Source organism: Anneissia japonica, unplaced genomic scaffold (assembly GCF_011630105.1).
Source record: "Anneissia japonica isolate Jap-2015-1 unplaced genomic scaffold, ASM1163010v1 scaffold288291_len444093_cov181, whole genome shotgun sequence".
NCBI classification, from domain to species: Eukaryota; Metazoa; Echinodermata; class Crinoidea; order Comatulida; family Comatulidae; genus Anneissia; species Anneissia japonica.
The window spans coordinates 328,756-355,093 of NW_022731168.1; the positions used below are offsets into that span (position 1 = coordinate 328,756).

A 26,338-nucleotide genomic window follows, 5' to 3' on the forward strand; every position below is an offset into this window, starting at 1 on the left:
GTCAAAGTTTGATTTATTAGATTTGCAGCTAATTAGCATTTCAACAGTTTTATTGGTATTGGTATTGATAACCATATGATTATCAAGAGTCCAATCAACTGCCATATCAAGAATTTAAAATCCCTGGTCAATGTATAAAACTGCTAGTACTTCATACACTGGTATTCAAACCTTTCCTTGGGTGTATAGAAAGTTTTCCCCACACATGACTGCTAGAACATGGTACTTATTTATACTTATGGGTAGAGAGGGACAACATCATGTAAGTGTCTTGCCCAAAGGCATGTATTTTTGGACTTAAAACCCTCAGATCTATCAATATAATTTTTGTATTTCATTGAGATATGATATTTTTTGAATAATTTGAAAAATTTATTTTCTTATACCAATTTCATTGTCAGTTGCGGACCGTTGTCTACCCACAATTCTCTTGGAGGCAGTTTCTACTATAGGCAGTGTGCTGGATAATGTGAATGGAACACTGAAAACGCCGACCAACTCCAACATCACATCAAGCAATGTCGCTGACCTGTTTGGCACGTAAGTTGCAATCAAAATGTGTGAAGTTGTGTAACTTTTTACTTGCATTGCGATTCAAAGGTGTCCTATACTGTATTCAAACCCTGCTCATTTATGGATGGCTTAAAACAACTATAAAACTAATCCAATCCTAAACCTCACAGGGATTTATATCTATCAAGATATCATTATGTCATCCTGTTTGTGCTTTGTACTTGACACAGATAAGAAAGAAAAACAGATCTCCCTCTAATTAAAGACCTTTCCAATTAAAGACCACCTCTATTTAAAGTCCACTTTTCTGTGGTCCCATTTTAACAAATGTCTTTTATCTTTATTATTCTAATGACCAAAGCTGCTGAAGCTATGGAAACCCCGGTCCAAAAAACGGTATTTAATTGGAGGAAGACCTGTATATTTAAACCTTTAAGTATTAGTAATAACAATACAATTATAGCTAGAAAACATTTTCCTCACCAGTATTGAACTTTGACCCTTAAATTACCTTGTAATCAATTGCAATTTGTTTTTAATGTCATCTTAAAGTCAGGCTCCTGAGGAAAAAAAAATGTTGATATGTTGTAGAACTGATTTTTCTAAAAAATCTGTATCTCATTCACCGTTCCCCAGTTTTTCGTCAAGCAACTTTTTTCTGTCTTAGAAAAATCAGTTCTACAACATATCAAACAATTTTTTTCCTCCGGAGCCTGACTTTAAGGCAATTAGGTCCTTACTTTTTTGTAAGACTTAACTTAATTTCTAGTAAACATATTCCTTTATATTAGTGATGCTCAATAAAGTGTATTTCAGTTTAATTCAATTTTATTTTATTGCAAATGAAAACACATAATTTGGTAATATAAAAAGATAAATATAAAAAAATTGCAATAAAAAGTGATTTTATAAAAATATTTAATATATATAAAACATTAAAATTAATTACAAAAATTTACATTGCACAGATTTTTAAAAAATGGTTAATATAAAAGTAGTAAAGAGACTATAAATAGGAAAATTCAAATTCGGGAAAATTATTACAAAAATAGAATTGCACAAATGTTTATAAAGCAAAAAATTTAAAAAGGGGAATATTACAGTGTAAATTAAACTACCAGATATAAACAATCTCTATACATTTAAATAGTACAATTTGAAGTTAACTTTCTTTTGGTTAATCCAGTTATCCAATTTTAGATGAATTTTAGCAAATTTTAATTTAAATCCAGAATTAACTTACTTACTATTATCAATATCAATTGTTTAAATTATTTTTCAGGGCTGCCAAATTCTTTCTTGAACTGCAATCAATAGGATCAGTAATATTCGAAGACTTTGTGGGTTCCTGGTGGCTTATATTAATGTAAGTATATTGCCTTGAATTTAAAGTAGACTTGGAGTATTTAAAGCCTACCTTTCTTTACACTGTGTGGGGAGGGGGGAGGGGTGGGAGTTGGGGATTAACTAAAAACTTCGATCGGAGCATGCTTTTGTTATGTTCACAGCAGACCAAAGAGATCCCCATAGATGACTTGGTCACCGGGGTGAGGGAGCATATGTAATGTTCATTAGGGAAACTGTTTTAAAGATTATGACCTTACATGGTATCCTATTCTTGTGGTAAGACATTGGGCTTATATTCACAGTTTTCACAGTTTTCCTAATTATTTTGAAGTAACATAGTACTAGTACCCTTTTGGATAACATTTTGGTATTTCTGAGTCTAGGTTTAAGGACTGGAATATTGATTACTAATTGTTTTATTATACATATACAAAAAGCTACTTTATTGTCATAAAAATATGTAGTACAATATAAACAGTATGTATCATACTTTTACAAAATGTTTGTGGCCTAAATATATATTACATGGGAGTAATAGTGCCCGTACATAGGCCTAAAAACTTTGATCGGAGCACGCTTTTGTTATGTTCACAGCAGACCAAAGAGATCCCCATAGATGACTTGTAATGTTCATTAGGGGCCCTCCCATAGGAAAACTGTTTTAAAGAGTATGACCTTACATGGTATCCTATTCTTGTGGTAAGACATTGGGCTTATATTCACCAAAATGCCCTCTACTCAATGGGAAAAGCACCCAGGTTAAAAAAATGTTAAAATGTTATATCTGGACACTAAGGTACTATAGTTAGTAGTATGACTCAAAACAATGACCAAATCACATTTTGTCAGCCTACTTTAAATCAATGTGGTATATTGTGAATGATAACTTGTCCATAATTCAATTTCTTATCAGTGCTATAACTAAATGAATTGAGTTGCTGATTCCTCCATAAATAATGGGCAAGCAACATAAATACAAAATGATACAATAAATAACAACAAATGACTATATTTACACAACCTGCAGGGTATGGTGAAATATAGACAATATGCAATTAAATAAAACATGGTTTATGAATACACAGGATGCAATATGCTATGCATTATATATGGTAATAGGCCTACAAATTAATAAGTACTGTAGAATTTCGAGCGGCCTGAAGCATAAGTAAATTATTTATCATGGTCTAAATGAGGTGTACTATCATTGAACAATTCAAATGAGGTGTACTATCACTTCTACTATGAATTATACTGATTACACATTAATTTTAGTCAATTCTCGGTTTGTTTATGACAAACAGACCATGCATCTATACACCTCCATGGACAAATCTACCAGATGAAAAAGCCAGGTCTACCTAATAGAGCACTAAGATTGAAGGGCGATCTAGAATTTTTGTGAAAAGGTGGTTAGTTTCGCAGGGGTCCAGAGGTCCTCCATGGAAACTTTGTTTAACTGGGTGCCCAGAAACAATATGAAATAATTATGGTGATGATGAGAGGCCGATGATAAGGATGACTGTATGTGGTGGTGGCAAGGTTTGAGTTATGGAGACTAATGCATATAGAAGTGAAGTGAGCCCAAGCTGGAATCAAGGGGAAAGGGCAGACTCCACCCCCCCACCAAATGTTATAAATAATTAATTTTATTTCATATTTATATCTCTAATCATTTTTGAAATAAATCTTAATTACTAAAATTAAATATTGTCAAAACATCGGAAATGTATATAGGCAATACAAAAACAAGCGCATGGTGGAATGTTGTTTAAATATATAACATAAAGAAGATAATGTGACGCAAACATTAATAATAACTATTTATAGGTATTTATATATTATATTTATGTAAAAACTAATATAATAATTGAGAAAAGGTGGTTCGGTCAAAGTCGGTGGGGCCGGTGTGTTTCCAACAGCCCTGAGTTCTCCAAAAGTAATACACCAAGGGACGACATGATTGATGGAAAATAGATCCCAAATAAAACACCTTTTACCTTTGGATTGAAGAGTGTTTTTTTTCCCCATGAAGCACTACTGCCAATGACTGATCAAAATATAAAGTATTGAACTATTAATGCAAGTTAATTTGGTGCTAGTTGAGTGCAGCTAGGGCAAGTAGGTTAACTGGGCACTATTGACTAGGATTCTCATCTTGTAACATTAACTTCTGTATCATGATATTTTACCTCATAATAGTTTACTTCTGGTCATTTTTGTGTGCTACTCTATTCTCATTTGTGGTTGGGTCAAAATTTACTCTATATTTCCCCTCCGTAGGTTCAGGGTGCATCTATGTTCACTCTATATTTTTTGGGTGTCTATGTTGACTCTATGTTTCCTCCATAGGTTTATGGGTGTGTCAATGTTGGTAGCTTTGCTGTACATCATTCTGATGCGTTGGTTTGCTGGCATCATCGTGTGGGTTATGATCTTTGGGACATATGCATTACTTGGCTTGGGTAAGCATTTTAACTTATATTACAACTTTTGTTCTTTCAAATAATTAGGTAAAGATCTTTAGCCCTATTTGTATGAGAAATTTATAGTATTATTTTAAGACAGGCTTTTTGGCACAACTGGTACTTTGTGGTTTGAACTTTTGTGTTCCATCCACGATCCACACGCTGACTATTTTCGACCAGTGGCTTTGATACTCCAGCTTGCATTGTTGACGACTGTGAAGTGATTCACACTATTTTTTCAGGTGTAGACTTTTAATGGTTTATGTATTAAATAATATAAAAAGTAACCCTTACCGAGAACTGGCTTTTAAGGACCTTGTTTGGGATGAAAGGAAACAACAAAAATATGTAAAATTATGCCCCAAAATCAAACTTGAACTATGTTAAATACAGAAAGGAGTATGAAATGAAATGACACAAAATGGAAATTTTTATTAGCTGGTTTGTGTCAATTCTGGTGGATTAAAAAATATGTTGTTGGCTCACACGTAGCACTGTACCAAACTAAAAAGAGCCACTAAGAAGTTTTGTACCTCTTATCGCTAGGTATTTACTACTGCTGGAAACAATATTATGAACTGGAGAACATTGATGGCTCAGATGCTGCTATAGCATTCACTACCGACCTCAGTAGCTATCTACGCTTACAGAAAACATGGCTCATATTTGGTAAGTTAGTGTATAACATATGTACTGTTTAGTAAAGTATCTTTAAATATTTACAATCCAGCATACCATAATTGATCATTGTTATAGTTATAATTTTTTTTTAAAGAGTGCTTTAAGGTAGGATTGGGTAGAGAATCAATTACAGTTTATTGGTCATGTATTTAATATTGTTTTGTGTTTCATAAATGAACAATCATATGACATTATTATTATTATTATTATTATTATTATTATTATTATTATGTTACTAAAACCTACCTTAAGGGGAACTTAGACAATGGAGAAATTAGAAAACAATTAAAAAACAACGTTAAGGGAAAAATAACATGAAAGATATTCCCCTTAATTCTGAGTTAGTGCTTGTCATTATTATTATTATTATTATTATTATTATTATTATTATTATTATTATTATTATTATTATTATTATTATTGTTATTATTATTATTGTTATTTAGTAATAACTTCTGTTATGATCTTCATCCTGATTATTAAATAATTTTAATTATTTCTTAATACATTTCCATGGTTTGCATTATTAAAAAAATTATTGAAAATGCAATTTATATATACAAGTCATTCTTATATTATTTATATCATAAATTGATATCATACAGTTAATTTTATGTGTATCTATATTAAACCAAGAAAAGTCATTGCCATTATTTTAACATAGTACTTCAATGATTATTTATTTGTTCTAATTTAGGTATTACGTTTTGCGTTATCCTCGTTATTCTGCTGATAATTACCCTCTGCTTGTGTAATCGTATTCGCATTGCAATTGCTCTGATCAAGGAGGCTAGCAGGTAATATCTCAATTCTCCCACTCTTTACAATTCTCAGTAACATAATTATTTTTAAATTATAGTGCTTCATGCCTGCAAGGCTTCTAAGTGCTCCTTTTAAGCTGTTAAACTAATTAAAGAATATTTTTATAAGTGCCGTTTTTATAATAACTGGCGCGTAAGTTCGCACATACGGAGATTGCACTTCTGCACTAATGGATCTTTTCCAGTGTGTCAATCAAACTAAATAGTGCTAGGAATATGCGCATGTCCAACAAACCCATGTGATGTCCTACAAACCCATGTGTTTGCATATATTTTTAACACTGTTGCTTTATGTGATCTTAGAAACAATTACAAAGAGGTGGGGCTTAATGGAAAGGGCCATTACCTAAACTTGCACATGAGCACAAAAAGAAAATTCATTATTAAAAAAAAAACAATAAAGTGATTGTCTCTTGCCATGGTGAACATGATTTTGGAGGTGCTGAGGCCATGGATTGCCACTCAGGTTTGGCTCAGCGGGTCAGGTTGTGCTTCTTAATCTTCCTTGTATTTATTTCAAAATATCTCCTTTGATTAGTGTGTTTCATCATATCAACATGATATGACTATAAGTAATTATTCTGGCAGTACAAAGGTATTTACAAAGGTGTAAATTTCATTAAATAACCAGTGAAAATCATTATTACCTTTCGTTTAAACCTTATCGTTCTGGACAGCGGCGTACTTTAATTAGTGGACACATTATGTTGCTTGATTGACTTATTATCACCAAGGCAACATGGACCAAATGAAACAAAATACTGTGTGTTTTTGATAAGCAATGTCAATGACTTGAAGAAAAATCAATAGATATGGTTATAATAGACTCCTCTGTTAACAGCATGACATTAAAACCTCATTCATCCAAGCATTATGCTAATATATTATATGGTAATAAAAGAGAAGGAAGTAATTGTTTCCAGATCCTTGAATTGTATTCCTAATTTCTTCTTATTTGTGATTTAATGGACCCCTCTGGAAATATGTCCCTTAATAGGGATTTACAGAGTTATTCAACTATCTCTATTTCATTTCATGTATTTTTTCTGTTTTGTATATTTCTGCTTGTATGTATAGCTGAGATATTATATAATCAAATCAAATATCAAATCAAATGGTCATTTTTTAAGTGCTCCAGTAAATAAATTGAGTAATCAATCAATCAATCAAGAAATAATTTTTTTTTTCATTTATTGAACTTTTTTCAATGACAGTAGCCTTACAGCTAAAAACCGACTCAAAGGTGCCCTCAATTATTATAATCTAATCACATTTTAAATTTATGAATCATTGATTAATAAACAGTATATCAACCAGAATGGCATTACCAAATAGAGGAATATGTTATTCAATAATTAAATAAATTAATATCAATATGGTTTTTTAGAATTAGAGATTAGGGAAAAAAGCACATACTATCACTTAAATTGGTAGTACACTTTTCCCCAGAAATTTATGAACTATCCTACTTCTTAAGAGGGATGCTTGAAGTTATTAACCGCTTTTTAACCAATCAGATGCCTGGAATCTATGTATATGGTATATATACTGTCTACAATAATCACTCCACTATGTTCTGATACCCCTAATGCTAAACCTAACTATGTATTGTTAATTTTTTTTATTTTAATTTCAGAGCCATAACCCACATGATGTCTACATTATTCTGGCCGATATTCCCATTCCTGATGCAGATAGCTGTCGTCACATTGTGGGCGGCCATTGCTTTGTATCCTTTTCTAATTGTATTGTCGTTCTTGTTAACAGTGTGATGCATTCAGTGGTGTGAAACAAGAGCCTTGAGGCTTGTGGCTTAAGTTGCATTTGGGCTGTACTACTTTGGGGGCTGGGTCTGGGTAGAGCCCACTGGGGTAAGAGGAAAGGCCCAGTTTGGTTCACTGTTTTAGATATTGCAAGGTGCATTTTGATGGGTTTTTAATGTTCTGCTTGTTAAAACGCTCTGTAGGGCAAGAAATGTTGAATATCCCGGGGCCACTTAATCTCTGGGACCCTGGCTTACACCACTTGATACATTATAGATAGCCTGACTACCTTACCAGTAAATGTAGATTGTTATGTCATATGTGGGATAGCAGATGTAATAATATTGATATTTTAAATGTTATATTAAGATATGTCTGTGAGATTGGTGTTTCCTTGACAGACTTCTAGGTATCTTGCAAGCTCTGGGTCAGCTACCTACATCACAGCTGGCGTTCCAGTGGATGACGTCTATAATTTGACAAATGGTTCAAGTTGCACAAAAGAAGTAAGTTTATCACTTCAAAAGTCATTAACATGCTCCAGCATAATTATAAATATAGCACTGTATAGGCAAGAATATCATAGCATAAAACTAATTAAGAGCTTCATTATGAATAGGGCATTGTAGAGGTATATAGCTATAACAATTTTTTAATAAATTATTTTAGTTATATGCAGACATGTAAAACAGACCAATTTGATGGTATACAGTAGATATTTCACCATTGTATTTTTACATTAGCAATTGAATGCTCCGTAACCCTTGTATTAACTATTGTAGACTTGTTTATACATTACAACTACTGTCAAACAGGGTTAACTCAGGTCAGTGCAGATTTTAAATTATCAAGATCCAGCTAGCATAGATATAAATATAAGATTTAACTTGCACATTTTATTATTTGGTATAGTAATATTAGTATTGGTTGATAATTTTTAGCATATGAATAAAATGTGAATATTTTCTTTATTTTTCAGACATTCGAGACAGACTACCCAAATACAACAGCATTGTGTTTATTCGAGCACTATGGTTTGGAGAACATATTCCTGTACCTACAGATTTATAACCTGTTTGGTTTGTTCTGGTTACTTGCGTTTGTCTCGGCGCTGGATCAGGTTTGCTTGGCCGGCGCATTTGCCTCCTACTACTGGTCCTTCAGTAAACCAAACGACATTCCAGCCTTTCCGGTTATCAAATCATTCTACAGGGCTATAAGGTGAGTTTACCTCACTCAAGTGTCAAATTGTTTAAAATTAACTGAATTATTTAGGTGTGTGATTAATGATTAAATGATGGTAGATGACATTGCTGTAATACATAGTAATATGATGATTGTGTAGACCTAGTGATATGATGATGAATGACTTTATTAAGATATCAGTGCTTGATGAGCACGATAATGATGTTGACGGTAATGTTCATTAAGACAATTTATACTATCATCATCATCATCATCATCATCATCATCTTCTGGTACTGTGCATAACCATTAATAGAATATACTTGCACAACGCTAAATTGTATGCAGCATTGCTTGCATACTGTATGTGTTAACATTTCTCTCCCCCTTATCTTTATTAAAATTGTGGCTTCGTTTACTTTTCTTACTTTTAATAACATTTCAAATTTTTCTTTCCTCTTATACTATATAATTCAATTCAGTTAAAAATTTATTTAACTCATTTTAGGAAGTGTTCAATATATAAAAGGTGTAAATTATGATTTTGGAATTCAAATTAAAAGTTAAAAACTTGTCTCAAAATGATCCCCTAACAGAAAAATATTGACCAAAAAAAATTATAGTTTATTAAGAGTCAAAGTACATAACATATAATTATAAAGATTCTTTTAATTATATATACTAGTAGTACATTATCATTATTGATAATGTAGTTTCTTGGGTATAATATCACCCAAATGAAAATGGATTGTGCTTGGGAGGGTGCTTATACCAGGGGCCATAAAATGCAGACAGGACTAGCCTAATCTTCACAGACCAGGTATCATCTTGGCCTAAGGATAGCACTTTGTTGCTAAATATCGATGTAATTAATTTCATGCTTAGTTTTCAAAATTGTTACCAGTATCTGAGACACATATTTGAAGATGGAATGTGCTTATAACTGGGTGGAACATTTTTCATGAAGGTTACTTAAGGGGTAAGAGGTGGGTTTATACTGGGAAAGTGGGGGAGGGGCTTTTACTATGGTAATAATAATTGTAAACATGTAGTTGAATATTTAATTCTGAGACTAATAATCCAAACATTGTATGTTTCTTTTTCTAGGTACCATCTTGGATCGCTGGCTTTTGGGTCGTTCATCATCGCTGTGATTCAGATGATCAGGGTCGTGTTGGAATACATTGATCATAAGTTGAAAGGTTATGAGAATGCATTTGTGAAGTTCCTGATTAAGTGCTTGAAGTGTTGTTTCTGGTGTCTTGAGAAATTTATGAGGTTTCTCAACAAAAACGCTTATATTCTGGTGAGAATCACTATATTATTTATTTAATTTTACGCAAAATTGTGTATTTTTTTTCATGAAGTAAAGTTTTCTATTTTATTTTAATGTATTTATTTTGTTGTATATCAAATATAACTTACTGGGTGTAATTTTATTTATTTTTTTTTATATTCTTGTTATAATACCTGATGTTTCCATCATGTGATTAGTTGCAGCGACAATATTTACATTATTTCTATATCAAATATTAATATTTTTCTTCATAGATTGCAGTATATGGTAAAAACTTCTGTACATCGGCAAAGAATGCATTCTTTCTTTTACTCAGAAACATTGTGAGGTAAGAACATAACAAGAAAAACATACAATAAGAGTTATTGCATTCAATTTGCTATTTATCATCCTGTAAGATACTACTTTGATAATCTTTATCAAAGAAATGTTAAGTCTTTGATTATCAACACACTATAGCATGTATATTTGATGTTTTCTCTCTACAGGGTTGCTGTGATTAATAAGATAACTGATTTCTTATTATTCTTTGGAGTCCTGACGGTTACTACAGCGATGTCTATTGGATCGTTCTTCTACTTCACGAACAATATCTCCTGGATTTCAGATGTCCTTCCGGTACCAGAACTAAATTATTATTGGACTCCAGTTATAGTGAGTGATTCTTTGCAACAAAAGTTACTAATTAGTTTTTAAGTTTCTGATTGTAGAATACTTATACTATTTAATTTAAAACCATGCAATTTTGTGACAGAATGATTGAATAAATGATTTAGTTTTTATACATATAGCCCTTCAACATTTTATGGCTGTTAGTGTTACACATTTATAAAGTGTACAGTACTTGCAAACATTATCATTCTAGGCCTTCAATGCTACAGTATATGTACAGTAATTTTGATAATCAGTTAATTTCAAATCTAACATGCCTGAAATAAATGATGATCATGATTAATCATGAGCCAACATTCATCATCTTATGCATAAATAAAATGTGAACACTCCGATTTCTGCATTTCCGATTGGTTATTGCCTACAGTGCTTATATAGTCTCATATAGATGTACATGAAAAATAATTTAATTGCATTTTTATTATCTTAGAAGGAGCTAATTATCTAAATCATGGCCTGCTGTTGGTTGCCATAGTAATAATATTTTGTTTCTGGCTATTTTTCAGGTAATTGGAATAGGGTCGTATGTTGTTGCTAAGGTGTTCTTTGGTGTGTACGATATGGCGGTTGATACCCTCTTCTTGTGCTTCTGTAAGTGTTAGCATCGAACTCAAAAATCATGTTTTTGATAAAATTATATTGACTGTAACTATAGGAATACATATAAATTATACATTTTAATGTAACAGTGTGTTTAAATTATAAAGTTAGTATATTTATATAATATTTGATACTGTGAACAACTGTATTATTTATTTGTATTAGCTGATACTTTGTTTAAAATATACTGATATTGTAATCATTATTTTAATATTTGCAATGTTATTTTTTTTTTAAATAATAATATAAAGGTTATCAAGTATCACTTATATCATGTTAACTAATAAAATACCATTAAAATTCATTCTACTGAATGAGCTTTACTCTGTAATAATAAATGTGACGAGACCTGAATAAAGTAGCAAAATATTTATTCTTTTTTTTTACAGTACATACTGGGTATTATATTTTCTAATTAATTTGCTTTGGATTGATATATAACTTAGTGGGTGTATTAGCACAACTGAGAAAAACAGCTTTAAACTTTATTGTCCATTGCACAAAAAGGGAAAATTCCAGAGAAAAATCTGGGTAGGGAGCCGTGCAAAGTTCACTGGCGTTTGAGACATTGTTGAGAAATGCTTGAACATAGACATTGGTACATGGAATTTCAATCAAAAATGAGCTTGTTTCAGAGTACCATGCTCTCCTCTTTCTCCCTTTTTTACCTCCTTTTTTTTTAGTGGGAGGGGGGAGTGCGTCTGACTTCTGTTTTTCCTCTGTTTCAAAACATGCTTGGCAACCAACCTGAAATAATGCCGATTAATTTTTCCAAATGTTATTAAAACTTTGTCAGATGTTAGGCTACCAGTGTGCATCAGGTTTTACTAATTTTATTTTCATCATTAACATATTATAATATTTTATTTTTTTTATTTGTAGTGGAGGATTTGGAAAGACATGACGGATCAGCCGAGAAACCGTATTTCATGAATAAAAACCTTATGGATATTGTGGGCAAGAAGAATAAATTTGATGATGGTAAAAGTTAGATGAAAGATTTTTTTAGCTACCAGTCCAAAATACCTCCGTCCAAATTGAAAGTTGGAATTGTAGCAATATGCAAGTTTAACAGATAAGACAAGTGTATAATTCCGAATCAATTGTTGAAATAAAATGAAGGTGTACTATATTTTAAGTAGGTTAAGAATTGTTTAATCCAAAAATAGTATTTGTAACAGCACAAATATATGTACAAAATATATTGTACAAAATATATTGTACAAATAATATGACTAGAATTACAGAATATGTGCAGAGAACACTGTTTTGGCAAGAAAATTCACTTACAAAGTATACAATCATAAAATATAAGTATCAAGGTATTCAAAAACTTTAAAATCAAAATTTTGTAAAAATGTTGACTTTGGCCTGTTTGGTAAATATCTCAATATGATTTCACCAACGATGTGTCTTATTTCGTGGTGAGACCTCACAAATATCCTAACCATCATATATTACCAGGAAGATGTCTTTGGGTGCCTGGGTATCCTCCATCTGGTCTATTCACCTTGTGAAATAAAGATTATAGTGTACTGTCTTTTGTTTAGGCCTACATATGGTATGGCCCAAAAGAAGATGCAGGGGATTTTCTCTTGGTGTGATGTTCAATTTACCTCCAATTAGCACTGTATTGTGACAACAAGGGGTATTCTTAGGGTTCACTTCAAATATTTTACAGTTGTTGCTAAACAAGAACCAAATACTTTACCACAAAAAAGTCTGATGTTAATAATTATTTTAAAACATTGATTGCAGTTTCTGTGTTCATATTTTAGATATACAGTACTTCTGAATCTTTATTTTTAAATAGGCTTGTAATGTTTACTTACAAGCCTCTTTTAGTCTTACTCTATGTATAATACAATGGATTTTTAAAAATTAGAAATTATTATTGATATGTTTTCGTACATTCCAAACTTTTGCAAGAATACAGTGACTCCTCAAGACATTGCACATACACCAAATATAAAAATCATAAGCATATAAAATACAATTGTTTTTAATATTGACTTGCAATCCAATTTATTTATCATTGATTGATGCAAACCTTTATACTAGTTGAAAGCTCTATAGTTTTTAAACAGAACTGATATGTGATAGATGGTGTGGTAAATTTTATGGTTGCCATATCGTCAACCTACATTCATTGCTATGGTGATTTTATTGAGCTGCCTTCAATGTTGAAGTCTTTTACATCAAAAAAAATTTTTAATAGCTATTTTGTTTTTATTGATTGAGTTTTTCAATAAATCCAGATAAGTGGTTTCAAATTGTGTCCTTGCTTAAGGAGAAAAGGTCCACAGGGTTTATCTTTAAGATATTTAACATGAATAAAACTATAGTGTATTTACGGCTGAGATTATTGTATCCAATATGTTTAAGCATAATATTTTTTTACTCTTTAATTTTTTTTGAGGCTGAAAGTGTTTACACACTTTTTTATCGTTTGTTATTAACATCACTTGTAGATGTTTTATTTTTATATTTTGTATGTAACTTTGTAATGTTCCAATTTGTAAGCACGTTTTAAAAAAATTCATTATTGAGTTCATTGGTTTCAAATGAAAATAAGTGAAGAATTTTGTATGACTTTATTTCTCATTTAGGCTTTGTCTACAATATCAAATTTTATGCGACAAGAAAATGTGATGTGCCCATATATGGGTACGATGACATCATATCACATATTATCAAACTGTATCAACAAAAGTTGAACATATTCAACTTATGTTTCATCACATTTTATAGTGTAGACAAAGCTTTAGATTTCTTTATTTTGGAATTCATATTATATGTTGATATGAAATCTATTATATAGAAATATTAATCTTTAATTTGGCAATGCCAATATGTTTTTAAATAATTATAATAATGATGGTGAATTTTAAAATAAATTATACAGTGATAAGTGAATAATCTGAAAGGATATGGATTTTGAGCTTAAAAGCAAAAGAAATTTAAATGCAAGAATTTACACCTTGATACTGTAAGTGTAAAGATGTAAAAATTTGTATAGAGCAGCTTAGCTCAGTTGGATAAACTTGTGGTACCCACTCTGTGTGTGCTGAACCGTGGAGATCTTTAGGTCCCCGGTTCAATACCCATTGCTTAGACTTTTGTGGGTTTAATTCCTTGGTGTTTACACCAAATAAATCCATCCATCCAGTATATAGGCCTATTAATTTGCAATTCTTCAAAGCATCTATTGTTATTCTATTTAATTTTTATATTTTAATATTGTTATTGAACCAATTAAACTTAAAAAAATGTGCACATCATTAAATGTTGCAGGTGCCAGAAGCTGGAACTTACTCCCTCTTGAATTTCAAAATGCCCCAAGTATTAATAATTACAGATCGCGATATAAATTAAAGTTCATTAATTCTAGTTAATCCCACAATCTTTGCAAGGTCTTTTAGTTGTTTTTGTAAATATTTTCAGTACGCTTCCAGGACCATTTGAAAAACAGTGCGTACAAAAAATACTGTAATTCTATATTGGATTATGCTACTGAAATGTATTCATAGTGAAATATGTTGTAAATAAATAAAAAAATAAATAATAAATATGAATTTGTATTATATTTATTTAAAATGTATAGAAGAGTTCATAATACAATAATAATGATAATAATAATAATAATAATAATAATAATAATAATAATAATAATAATAATACAATATACTGATTGGGTTTTAAGAAAGTTAAATACAGAAGGAAATTATAATGTGTAATGTTCAATTCGACGAGAAAATGAAGCTGTGCTAAAGGTCCTATATTTATTGTTGAGTTGATAAACAGAGTGTTCTTTTCCCACCTTGACCACTAAATGTGTTTTTAACATTAAGTATTTCACTTAAGTTCATTGTTGTATGTAAATTGGTGAATAAATGTTGAATTTAATAAGTTTTTGCTTTTGTTTGTCATTTGGCTGGACAGACCAAGACAATGGCGGATCCAGGAATGTTAAATAGAGGAGGCCCGGCCCAGAGAGGAACTTTTTTGACAGATGGAGGGTCTATACTACCTCAATTTTTTCATTATTTCTGATAATAAATAATTTCATGACATGATTTCATATCAATAGTATTATACTGAAATATGTCAAATTTTCATTGAATAGACGGGTGGCCATCAGATTAAAAGTGCTTAAAATTTTTTTTCCTAGCCCATGAATCCTTACAAGCTGGCAAGAAGGTGAATCCTCATTACCAGCTCTTGCCTCACACGGAATGAGCTATTGCCACGCTAGATTTAAGTGCGAAATTTGACCAAAAAAAAAATTGCACATTTTGCACGTTTTCACCCAAATTCGTATTTTGAAGCTATTCGTATTTTTAAATAGAGGAGGCCCGGCCCAGAGAGGAACTTTTTTGACAGATGGAGGGTCTATACTACCTCAATTTTTTCATTATTTCTGATAATAAATAATTTCATGACATGATTTCATATCAATAGTATTATACTGAAATATGTCAAATTTTCATCGAATAGACGGGTGGCCATCAGATTAAAAGTGCTTAAAATTTTTTTTCCTAGCCCATCAATTCTTACAAGCTGGCAAGAAGGTGAATCCTCATTACCAGCTCTTGCCTCACATGGAATGGGCTATTGCCACGCTAGATTTAAGTGCCAAATTTGACCAAAAAAATTGCACATTTTGCACGTTTTCACCCAAATTCGTATTTTGAAGCTACTCCATCACTGGAAATATCAATTTGAATATATTTAGTGTCATACAAAAGCTAATAAAATTATCTATTGAATGATGTGTACAATGACACATTATGTTAATTGTGTTCCCCAAAATTTACCAAAAAAAAACTTTTTTTTGGCTATATTTAATAATACATGTTTTATTAAATATATATGAAAAACACTAAACTAACAGCCTTTTCTTCCGATACTTTCTTAAAAATTGATCACATGCAAAATTAAAAACCTTTAAAAATTTAAGACATTTTTTATTTGTACTTCGGAGTTATAGTATGTCAAAGGTTATCTCCCACAAAAAATGCAAATTTTACACTTTTTTACCCCAACCCAAAATAGTATTTTGAAGCTTGTATGTTACTAAAAAAGCAATCAGAATATATTTACTATCATACGACAACTATGAAAATTATCTATCAAGTTATGTGTATGATGACACATTATGATATTGATGTTACACAAAAATGAGTAGAAAAAACATTTTTTTATGACTTTTTGGTTAATTAAAGGATACATGTTTACAGGGGCGGATCTAGGTTCACATTTAGTGGGGGTCAGACTTTTTTCATAAAAAATGGAAAAAAGGGGGGTCCTGGGGTCCACCCTCGTGAAAATTTTGATTCTTAGATGGCAGGAAATGAGCTTTCCAGACTTCTGAGTTGTCTTTTAATGACTTTTAAGTTCTTCAAAATTCAAGGTTTTCCCCCTCTTGAAAACGGTCAGGTAAACTTTCTCATTCTTTAAATAGGCGTATTTATGTGCGTATATTGTACGTACATTTAAAAAAATTGAGTTGCGCCAATGTTTGTTATAATGCAATACATGTACTGTAATTTGCATTTTTTTGAGGGAAATTTGACATACTAGGCCCCTATTTGACATACTCCGAAAATACAAAATGGAACTGTCTGAAATTTGTATAGGCCATAGATGTTTTATTTTGTATGTGGTCAGTTTTTGAAAAAGTATCAGACGAAAAGGTTATTAGCTTAGTATTTTTTGTATCTATTTAATAATATATGTATTATTAAATTTAGCTAAAAAAATCATAAAAATATGGGGGTTTTTTCGGTTTTTTTCTTTGTGTAAATTTAGGGAATTTGTCATCATATAAATCATTCGATAGATAATTTTACTAACTTTTATATGATACCAAATATATTCAAATTGAATCCTCTAGTGACGGACTAGCTATAAAATACATTTTTTGATTAAAAATGTGTATAAATTTGTCATTTTTTGGTCAAATTTGGCACTAAATCCAAAACTCAGTCCCCATTCCGTGTACGTGTGAAGAAGATCTGGTGATGAAGATTCACCTTGTTGCGAGCTTTAAGAAATCATGCCTATGAACAAAAAAAAAAATGAGCACTTTGAATCTGATGAAAGAAAATGGAAATTTCGGAAAGTTTGTAGGACGGAAATAAATTGGGCTTAAAGGCTAAAATGTCTGGCAACGTTTCTGTAACTGAGCAACTGTAAACAATATGGAGTACACGGGTAGCAGCTATGAGGGGGACCACAACAATGGACGGTAAATACATCTTTATTGTCGTTTATGAAATTTTATACTCTTTAAAATGGTCTGAATGAGGTAAATGAACAATATACCGATAAAATTGAAGATATGGTGTTTTAATTTACCGAATACAATGAATAAGATACAGCCAAGTCTAGGCTAGGCCTAGGCCCTAGGCCTATGCAGCTATATGGCATGCCTAGGCCCTAGCCTAGGCTAGGCCTAATGCCAGGCCCCGCTAGAAGAGGGCCTAGCCTACTGGGCCTATGCCTAGGCCTATGATGTGACATAATGTGTCAAATCGCCAAGGGAAGCCTAGCCTAGGCCAGGCATAATATACAAGAAACAAGTGTAATTGTTCTAAACGAAACCAGTCAATAAGAGTGGATGCCATTTCGAGTATTTTTTCAGAACATTTAATTAACTTTGCGAATTTCCTGTTTAATACTAATAGTTTTTAGCTGACCTCTTCCGATTAAAATTAGCTATACTTTAGCTGTTTATTTCGGTTTAGTTACATATTTAGCAGTGGTGTGGCTATGTATTGATAAATGGCAAACACAGTCAGTAGTTATTTGACAATATTAAAAATAACCTCTAACAATAAATTCAATACGATCAGCACTAAAGGCGTCTGGATTAAATATGTTATAAATAATACCTAATAATCATGACCACATGGGGCTGGGTTTGGGACAACGAGACACTGACGCGGCTCAATGGGGCATGAACAGAGCTGTGAACTGAGTGGCCTGAATAGGCTAACCTTAAAAATAACCTCTCACATAGTAATACAGCTGCCGGTTGAATAGTCACTCCCTTGTTAAATACATAAATGACCAAATACATCGTGGCCAAAATTATTCTCTGCCAAAACAGATGGCATTACATTATTAACATAAAATTATGATTACAAATAAATTTTACTATTTTATAGTATTTGCTTTATAAATTATATAGAATGGAAGGAAATGGCAAGTATACCTTTCCAACTGATACAAAATATGATGGTGAAATGAAGGATGGAATGTTCCATGGAAAAGGCACGTTATTCTTTCCCAATGGAAGCAAGTATGAGGCAACATGGGAAAATGGGATTGCAGTGGAGGTAAGCATTATTATTAGTAGGCCATCATTAATCCCATGTTTAAACAATATTATTATTATTATTATAGTCTATTTTGTGAATACTTGAATGAACCAATATATGCCAGTTTCCTTTTGGGAACTAACCTAAAAAAAGATGGAATCCTCCGTACCAGGCATATTAAGTGGGGCGGATCCAGGAATTTCGTAAATACCCAACCTGAATGAAACAATAATAATAATAATAATAATAATAATAATAATAATAATAATAATAATAATAATAATAATGTGCTTAACATAAACAGAAAAGAGAGAAAAAACGAAATAAGAACTAAATCAAGAAATAACTAACCAAGACCACCACTAACAGTGAAAACCATCACCACCACCAATTTCGTTGAGTGCATCTGTTGGGACATTACAGTTGTTTGAGGGAAAATGCACAATGCTTTGAGATGGATTAGATGTCCACGATACCACTGGACAAGCTGCCTGGAATGACTGTATTATAAATATTAATAATCCATTGTGTTTAACATTATAAAACCATATTAATTGATTGTTAAATTTTCATCTTGCTCATTAATAATAAATTTGTAATTTATTCTATTATATTTAGGGAAAGTATACGTTTGTTGATGGCTTGCAGTATGATGAACCTGAATGGCTGTACTGTGATGGTTATGATCGACGGTTCTACACAGAAATATGCAAAGGCCTAAAACCAGCAGGTAAGATTAGCATGTTTGATGAATCAATAATAATGTCCCTGTTATTCTGGAACAAGATTAATAGAATAAATATGTTACTGAGTAACATAAGGGAATGCATTAAAATGTGATCTCATCTAATTTCATATGTTATTTTTCTACCTTTCTTTAATTTTGTAATATTATATACAGTCGATTGTTTTTTATTTTGTTTGTTAAATTTTACCCTTTTTGTTTGTTTGTACGAATGCACCAATTGATATTGAGTGACACAGATTCAAAGGTGTATGTTCAAATAAATAAATGAATAAATAAATTGAAACAATTAACTATTTGTAATTATATATCATAAAATAATAAAATAATATGTATACATATTTATTTAGCGCTACATGCTACAAGGCCCCTAAGCACTTCATATTATTACCTCCGGGCATTGGATCAAACACATACAGGTATGGAACACATAATCCGCTGCCTGGGAAGAATTCCATAATGTTGCAGCTAGTAATCAGCGCTTCCTTCATTGGAGGAAGTTGGAGGGAGACAGCTGTATGTAAAGTGCCAATTGCCAAAGGACATCACAGGCAAAATGCACGGTGAGGGATTAAACCTCCGACCTCAAGATTGAGAAGCAGAACAGCAACTATTGTGCCAAGCCGCTTCTGCTACTATACCAAAACATGCCAACAAGACCTCTAAGCACTTCACATGTTCCCCAGGTCATTGAGTCAAACATCTAGAGAACACTTACTCAGCTCTTTGGGAATTCTATAAGAGTATACTGTAAAACCTCAAATTGAATCCCAGTGGGCTTAATCTCGAGATGAAGCCCATCTCGAAATGAAGCCTCCCTCTTTAGTTTGCAAAATTAGCCTCAAAATCAAGATAGCATAGGCTTCTTTTTGAGATAGTACAGTACAAATACTGTAAATGAATTTCAGAAAACAAAATAAATTAAAAACAAGCTTGGTTTATACAGTAGTTTAGGTGATTTAATGCCATTTAAAGATACTTTATGATACACTTATTACAGTATCTTTTATTCAAATAATTTGTACATAAAACAGTATCTTGCAGAAGTAAATCTAAATTACAAAACTGAGTTAAAAAAAATAATAGGAAATCACAGATACATCACATCATAACAGCAGTGATAAAAAAGTGAATCAAGGTATAATAATGATGATAATAATTCTGTTCGAGGCTACTTTTGAAAAGTAAAGAAGAGCTTCTTTTCAAACAAGCTTGTTTTATACAGCAGGTGATTTAATGCCATTTAAATACATTTCATGATACAGTGTTATACATGTATATATTTACAGTATCTCTTATTCAAATAATTTGTACATAAAACAGTATCTTGCAGAAATAATTCTGAATTACAAAACTGAGTTAAATAAATAACAGGAAATCACAGGTACATCACATCATAAAAGCAGGGATAAAAAAGTGAATCAAGGTATATTAATGATGATAATAATAATAATACTGTAATAATAATAATAATAATAATAATAATAATAATAATAATAATAATAATAAATAATAATAATAAATAACAGTGACATACCGAGAATGTTACAATGGTCTTGCTGTTTTATAGTACAAATTCACAAAATTTACAGCATTCATTTTGAAAAGAACCCCTCTTTACTTTGCGAATGTGGTCTCAAACAGAAGCCCAACCAAAGTTTTTCAAAAAAAAAAAAAAGAAGCCCAGGACTTCAATTAGAGGTTTTACAGTAAAGCACCATTTGTTGTTTAAAATAATGTTTTTTTTAATGGTTATAAAGGATACAGATTATCTGTTCACAACAACAAGTGACAAATAGAAAGGCAGATGAGCAGCTAACTAATTGATTATCATCATGATTTTTTTAGGGCGGTCTCAGTTGACGGACCATGTACCACCGAAGGAGATCCCTGAGGGATGCTATGACACTGGTGATGGCTTTTATAATCCTAATACAAGAGTCATTGTAGATTACAATCACAAGTTTCTAAGGAATGCTGGTGAGTTTTAATAGTCATCGCCAAGTCTGCTTTTTCTAGAATTATTTGTAAAAAAAAAATGTGCTTTTGTAGGAAATACAAATTTTAACAGTTTTCATTAACATTTAAAAAAATAAAACCATGTTAAAATTAATTAAAACCTCTAATCATGAGGCACAATTTCATATCTCCTATGCTAAATATTTTACTGTTTACTGTTTATGTTGCTAAAAGATAGAGGATTGCTTATATTTGTCAATGTAAAGTTAATTTATGATGTTTCTGATACTAGGTTTACTGCTTTATTGATGTTTTTTATGGGCCACTTCTTCCTATTCTCTTCCATCATTCACTGCTTCTTTTTTCTATTTGCTCCCCCTTACCTGATTTACACTTCCTTTCTTTCTATCCATGACTATCAATAATAGGGTTTTAAGCCACTCTGACACTATCTTGACCTAGCACTGTGACCCTACCGACCGGAAGTAGGACCTGCCCTTCGATCGTAGCCCCTCTCACACTATCACGATGTAGCCGTGTGATTGTACATCATAGAATGACCTCCAGCATGAACATCTTCCTTGGTTCATTTAATATGCTTGAAAACACCTTGTGTCATTTGTTGATGGAAAGTAATAATGGCCAAGAGCGACTTCGGACGGACTGGCGACCAGTACTAACCACAATATATTTTTCAAGACGTTGAAAACTTCGCGACCATCAAAGACCCTCTCCTTTGTCACGAGCAAGTTGCTCTTCTCAAACACTATCACAACCGTATCACAACTTGGCCACAACCATACTGGTTGGTGTTGGTTGTGTACCAATCGCAGTGTAGATCCTCATAGTGTGAGAGTTGCTTTGTTGTTTGACATATACTTATATAATAGAGGTATTTCCGCCAGTGATGTCAGCCTCTGTTTATCACCAAGAGATTGGCAATAAAGACTGGTGCACTAGTAATAGCCACTGTATCTGACTGAACTGGTGATAGACACTAAAAACACTTCTAATTCTATGTGATCAGACTGATGATCAGACTGCTGCAAAATGGGCTAACAATGCACTTGTGGATATCATTACATTTAATTGACAGAAGTTGTCATTTTTCCCTTGGTATTTTGACATAATGCACTCCAACCTTTTAGTTATCCAATAGGAATAAATATATTACTTTCTTCTTTCTCCAATATAGATGATGATGAACATGCCTGGGTCATTAGTACCTGTCGAAAGGGCTGGGATGAAATTGTCGGATACCAACCCAAGCCTGGACAAGTTTAGCAAATAGTTACTTTAATTATAAATTTTGTACATAATTTTTAAAATATTAACTAATTTTACTGATCGATATTTGTATAATATAACACAGTATTTAAATTTGATCATATTTTGTATGTACATATACATTATAGTACAATTCACACGTGTAGTAGAATAGTTCAATCAAAATGGTTCTACTAAAATTATGAAAATTGACTGTGAATGATTTTTATTTTTTTGTGTTGAGTAATATTTTAAAGCACCCAAGAGTTCATAGATAGATGAAATATGAAGTACACATTAAATACAGTGGTTAAATTTATAACACCATCTACTGACATATAATCAACACAATGTGATACAATACGATACGATTTATTGGGTTCACTTTCAGATCAGTGGCACCCATCACTTTGATGTTGAACCCATTAACAATATAAAATTAGATTGGTATTTTTGTTTGTTTGTTTATTTGTTTTATTATAGACTGAATGTCTTCAAAAGTTGAAAAGAACATTTATTTCTCAAAAAATTGATAATACAAAATAAAACACTTTCTTGAAAACAAGTTTGAGTGGCAAAAGCTTGTGGCTGGCTGCCCAAAACAAAAGGGACAGAACAAAAACAAAGCAAGAAACACAGGGGAATGGACCTTTGCGCTAAAATCTCGCCGTTTAGAATAGCTGCTGAGGGCCCACACCATAGACATTTTTTTTTTGTAACAACACTATATCAATACTAAATGTTTGATGAGGAGGGGACGTCGGCAGAACTTTGTCCATTATCCCGACTAATATAATGTATTATAGGCAAATAATTCAGCCATTCCAAAGTTGTTTCAACAGTTTTTAGAGTTGAATGGAACTGTTATGTATGTCGTGTTTTCGTCAGTTCTTGTCCATACATTGAATCATAGAATAAGGAGTTCAGGTCATGCATTTTATATTTTACATTTGCGATAAAAAGTTTTTGTTAATAAGGTATGTCCATGCTATTAAATTTTATTTGACAAATTTGTGTGATATGCCCATATATGTAAATAATGCTGTCATATTACACCCAAATATGGGCATATCACACCCAAATATGAGCATATCACATAAAGTGTATAATGTGGAAAGAGCGTTAGGTAGTAGAGATGGTTTGCCATCCTGAAACTCCAATCAGAGCACCTATGGGTTTGGTGCCGTGCAACTTGCTTTTAATGTATATATCTGGCCATAAGTGTTCCATACCTGTGTCGCAATTGACCCATCATACAAGCATAAATTAAGCATGGTATAGCATGTGTACTCCATAAAATATATCCATCAATAAAATGATTAAAATAATTTTGCTCATCACTGATTGATATAATAAAGTTTATTTTTTCATATTTCTTGAACTTGCGTGATAAAAAGTTTTTTGCCGGACGATTAATCAGGCACGTGTTTTTATGAACAAGTAATTCAGCAATTCTACAGTTGTTTCATGAGTTTCTACAATAGAGAAGCATTGTGCAATGTATGTCATGTCTTCTTCAGTACAGTGAAGCATCGAATGTGAGTTCAGGCCATCTGCTCAATATTTTACAATCTTGATAGAAACTTAACACTCGATTGTCCACGCTATTCAAATTATGTGAACAATTTGTGTGATACGCCCATATTTGTACATAATGATGTTATATTATACCCAAATATAGGCATATCACATTAATTTGTCACATAAAATTTAATATTGTTGACAGAGCTTTAGGTAGTGTAGATGGTTTGCTGTAATCTTAAAAAAAATATGTGTTCAATTTTTTCTAACCAGCATGACGTCCTGGTATTAAAGTGATTATTTAATAAATCAGAGCTCCCTATGTGGGATTGGTGCCGTTGCTTTCCGTTGTATATCTGGACATAAGTGTTTCTAAACTTTCAAGTTTCTCCATACCTGGGTCGGATTGGACACATCATGCATAATTTAAGCATGGTATAGCAAGTTTAGGCCTAGTCTATAAGATGTCTCCATCAATAAAACGATTCTTTTTTCATATTTCTTGCATGCTATGTGATAAAGAGTTATATTTAGGTACACTGTCCTAAGATATTTGTATTTTGTACAGAGAGAAATCTTACCATATACCAAGACTATACTTTTTTTTCAGTTTTATTAATAGCCATTACATTTGATTTTTCATAATTAAATTCAAATGAACAATTAATTAAAAATTCTGTAACTATATAATTGATTCTCATTACCTTGCAAATGTTTGCGATAATAATCGAAGAAAGCAAGGTTGTTTCTTGTAATATTTATAAACGATAGAATTATTATTAGGACGACAGTTTGCGTCAGGTAATATCATAGGAGTGATTTTTTTACCCTACATATATTTCAACACGTAATTTAAATACATTTCTATTACGATATAAAGTGAAGAGCATTTCCAACACCAATATTCTAGCGTACTGTTGTTTTATAATAATAGCATAACATTAACAGCATCGCCTCTTGGCCTTTTGGCTAAAATCATTTGTAATATCTGCTCTTTTCAGCTAATTATCTGAAACGCTGCTCATTCAGTAGCTTTGAATATTAAACTGATTTTTAGAATTAGGCAACGGAATAGGAGCTTGCTTCGTCCTGGCCACGGGTTGCCCTCATATTGCAGTTCTTTCACGAACAGCCCATCCTCTACAGAGGAAAAATATTTACAAACGATAGAATTATTATTAGGATGACAGTTTGCGTCAGGTAATAAGTGATTTTTCTTTTTTACTTTAACCTGACCTGTTTTCGTACCGAACTCAGTACGTTTTCTTACATTATAATATCACATATATACAGTAGCGAAAGTATTTTTTTTCCAAGAGCGCAGATTTTAACTATTTTACATAAACATGAATATATGAGATGAAGCCGATACAGAGGCTACCTAGGATAGATAAATTAATAAAATAACCTACGAAAATATGTGCATGCAATAACTTACAAAACTCTTGAGTTAGGATTTCGAAATATTTTATTACATATATTTCAACACGTAATTTAAGTACATTTCTATTACGATATGAAGTGAAGAGCATTTCCAACACCAATATTCTAGCGTTCTGTTGTTTTATATTAATAGCATTGGTACTATTATTCCAGCATCGCTTCTCGGCCTTTTGGCTAAGATCATGTGTAATATCTGTTCTTTTCAGCTTAATATCTGAAACGCTGCTCATTGAGTAGCTTCGAATATTAAACTGATTTTTAGAATTAGGCCATGGAGTAGGAGCTTCCTCCGTCCTGGCCACGGGTTGCCCTGATATTGCAGTACTTTCAGGAACAGCCTATCCTCTACAAAGGAAAAAAATATTTACAAACAATAGAATTATTATTAGGATGACAGTTTGCGTCAGGTAATATCAAAGGGGCGATTTTTGTTACCTTACCTGACCTGTTATCGTACCGAAGAACTCAGTACCGTACGTTGTCTTGTAACATAAAATCACATATATAGTGAAAGTATTTTTTCCCAAGAGCGCAGATTTAAGTAGTTTACATAAACATGAATATATGAGATGAAGCCGATACAGAGGCTACCTAGGATAGATAAATTAATAAAATATTCTACGAAAATATGTGCATGCAATAACTTACAAAACTCTTGAGTTAGGATTTCGAAATATTTTATTACATATATTTCAACACGTAATTTAAGTACATTTCTATTACGATATGAAG

General features: G+C 31.8%; 2 protein-coding genes and 2 non-coding genes across 4 annotated transcripts in view; all 4 read left to right on the forward strand.

The window, feature by feature from the left end:
* Positions 1–12,658, forward strand: part of LOC117115219 (choline transporter-like protein 2) — a 23,896-nt gene extending 11,238 nt beyond the window's left edge. The window contains exons 8-20 of the mRNA XM_033258923.1: positions 402–540; positions 1,796–1,879; positions 4,213–4,325; positions 4,875–4,997; positions 5,707–5,806; positions 7,467–7,559; positions 8,003–8,099; positions 8,573–8,814; positions 9,886–10,084; positions 10,330–10,403; positions 10,564–10,729; positions 11,254–11,338; positions 12,230–12,658. Of these exons, the coding sequence (XP_033114814.1) occupies positions 402–540; positions 1,796–1,879; positions 4,213–4,325; positions 4,875–4,997; positions 5,707–5,806; positions 7,467–7,559; positions 8,003–8,099; positions 8,573–8,814; positions 9,886–10,084; positions 10,330–10,403; positions 10,564–10,729; positions 11,254–11,338; positions 12,230–12,339 (1,625 nt within the window). The 3' untranslated portion in view covers positions 12,340–12,658. The remainder of the gene's footprint in view (positions 1–401; positions 541–1,795; positions 1,880–4,212; positions 4,326–4,874; positions 4,998–5,706; positions 5,807–7,466; positions 7,560–8,002; positions 8,100–8,572; positions 8,815–9,885; positions 10,085–10,329; positions 10,404–10,563; positions 10,730–11,253; positions 11,339–12,229) is intronic.
* Positions 12,659–17,481: 4,823 nt separating this feature from the next.
* LOC117115232 (MORN repeat-containing protein 5-like) lies at positions 17,482–23,995 on the forward strand. Its single transcript, XM_033258944.1, has 5 exons — positions 17,482–17,597; positions 18,543–18,690; positions 19,291–19,402; positions 21,266–21,397; positions 22,572–23,995. The coding sequence occupies exons 1-5, from the start codon at positions 17,551–17,553 to the stop codon at positions 22,658–22,660; spliced, it is 528 nt and encodes a 175-aa protein (XP_033114835.1). The 5' UTR covers positions 17,482–17,550; the 3' UTR covers positions 22,661–23,995.
* A 1,117-nt stretch (positions 23,996–25,112) lies between these two features.
* Positions 25,113–25,305, forward strand: LOC117115249. The gene has a single exon (XR_004446528.1). It is a non-coding gene; the product is annotated as a U2 spliceosomal RNA (small nuclear RNA).
* Positions 25,306–25,760: 455 nt separating this feature from the next.
* LOC117115242 lies at positions 25,761–25,953 on the forward strand. Its single transcript, XR_004446521.1, has one exon. It is a non-coding gene; the product is annotated as a U2 spliceosomal RNA (small nuclear RNA).
* The last annotated feature ends 385 nt before the right edge of the window (positions 25,954–26,338 follow it).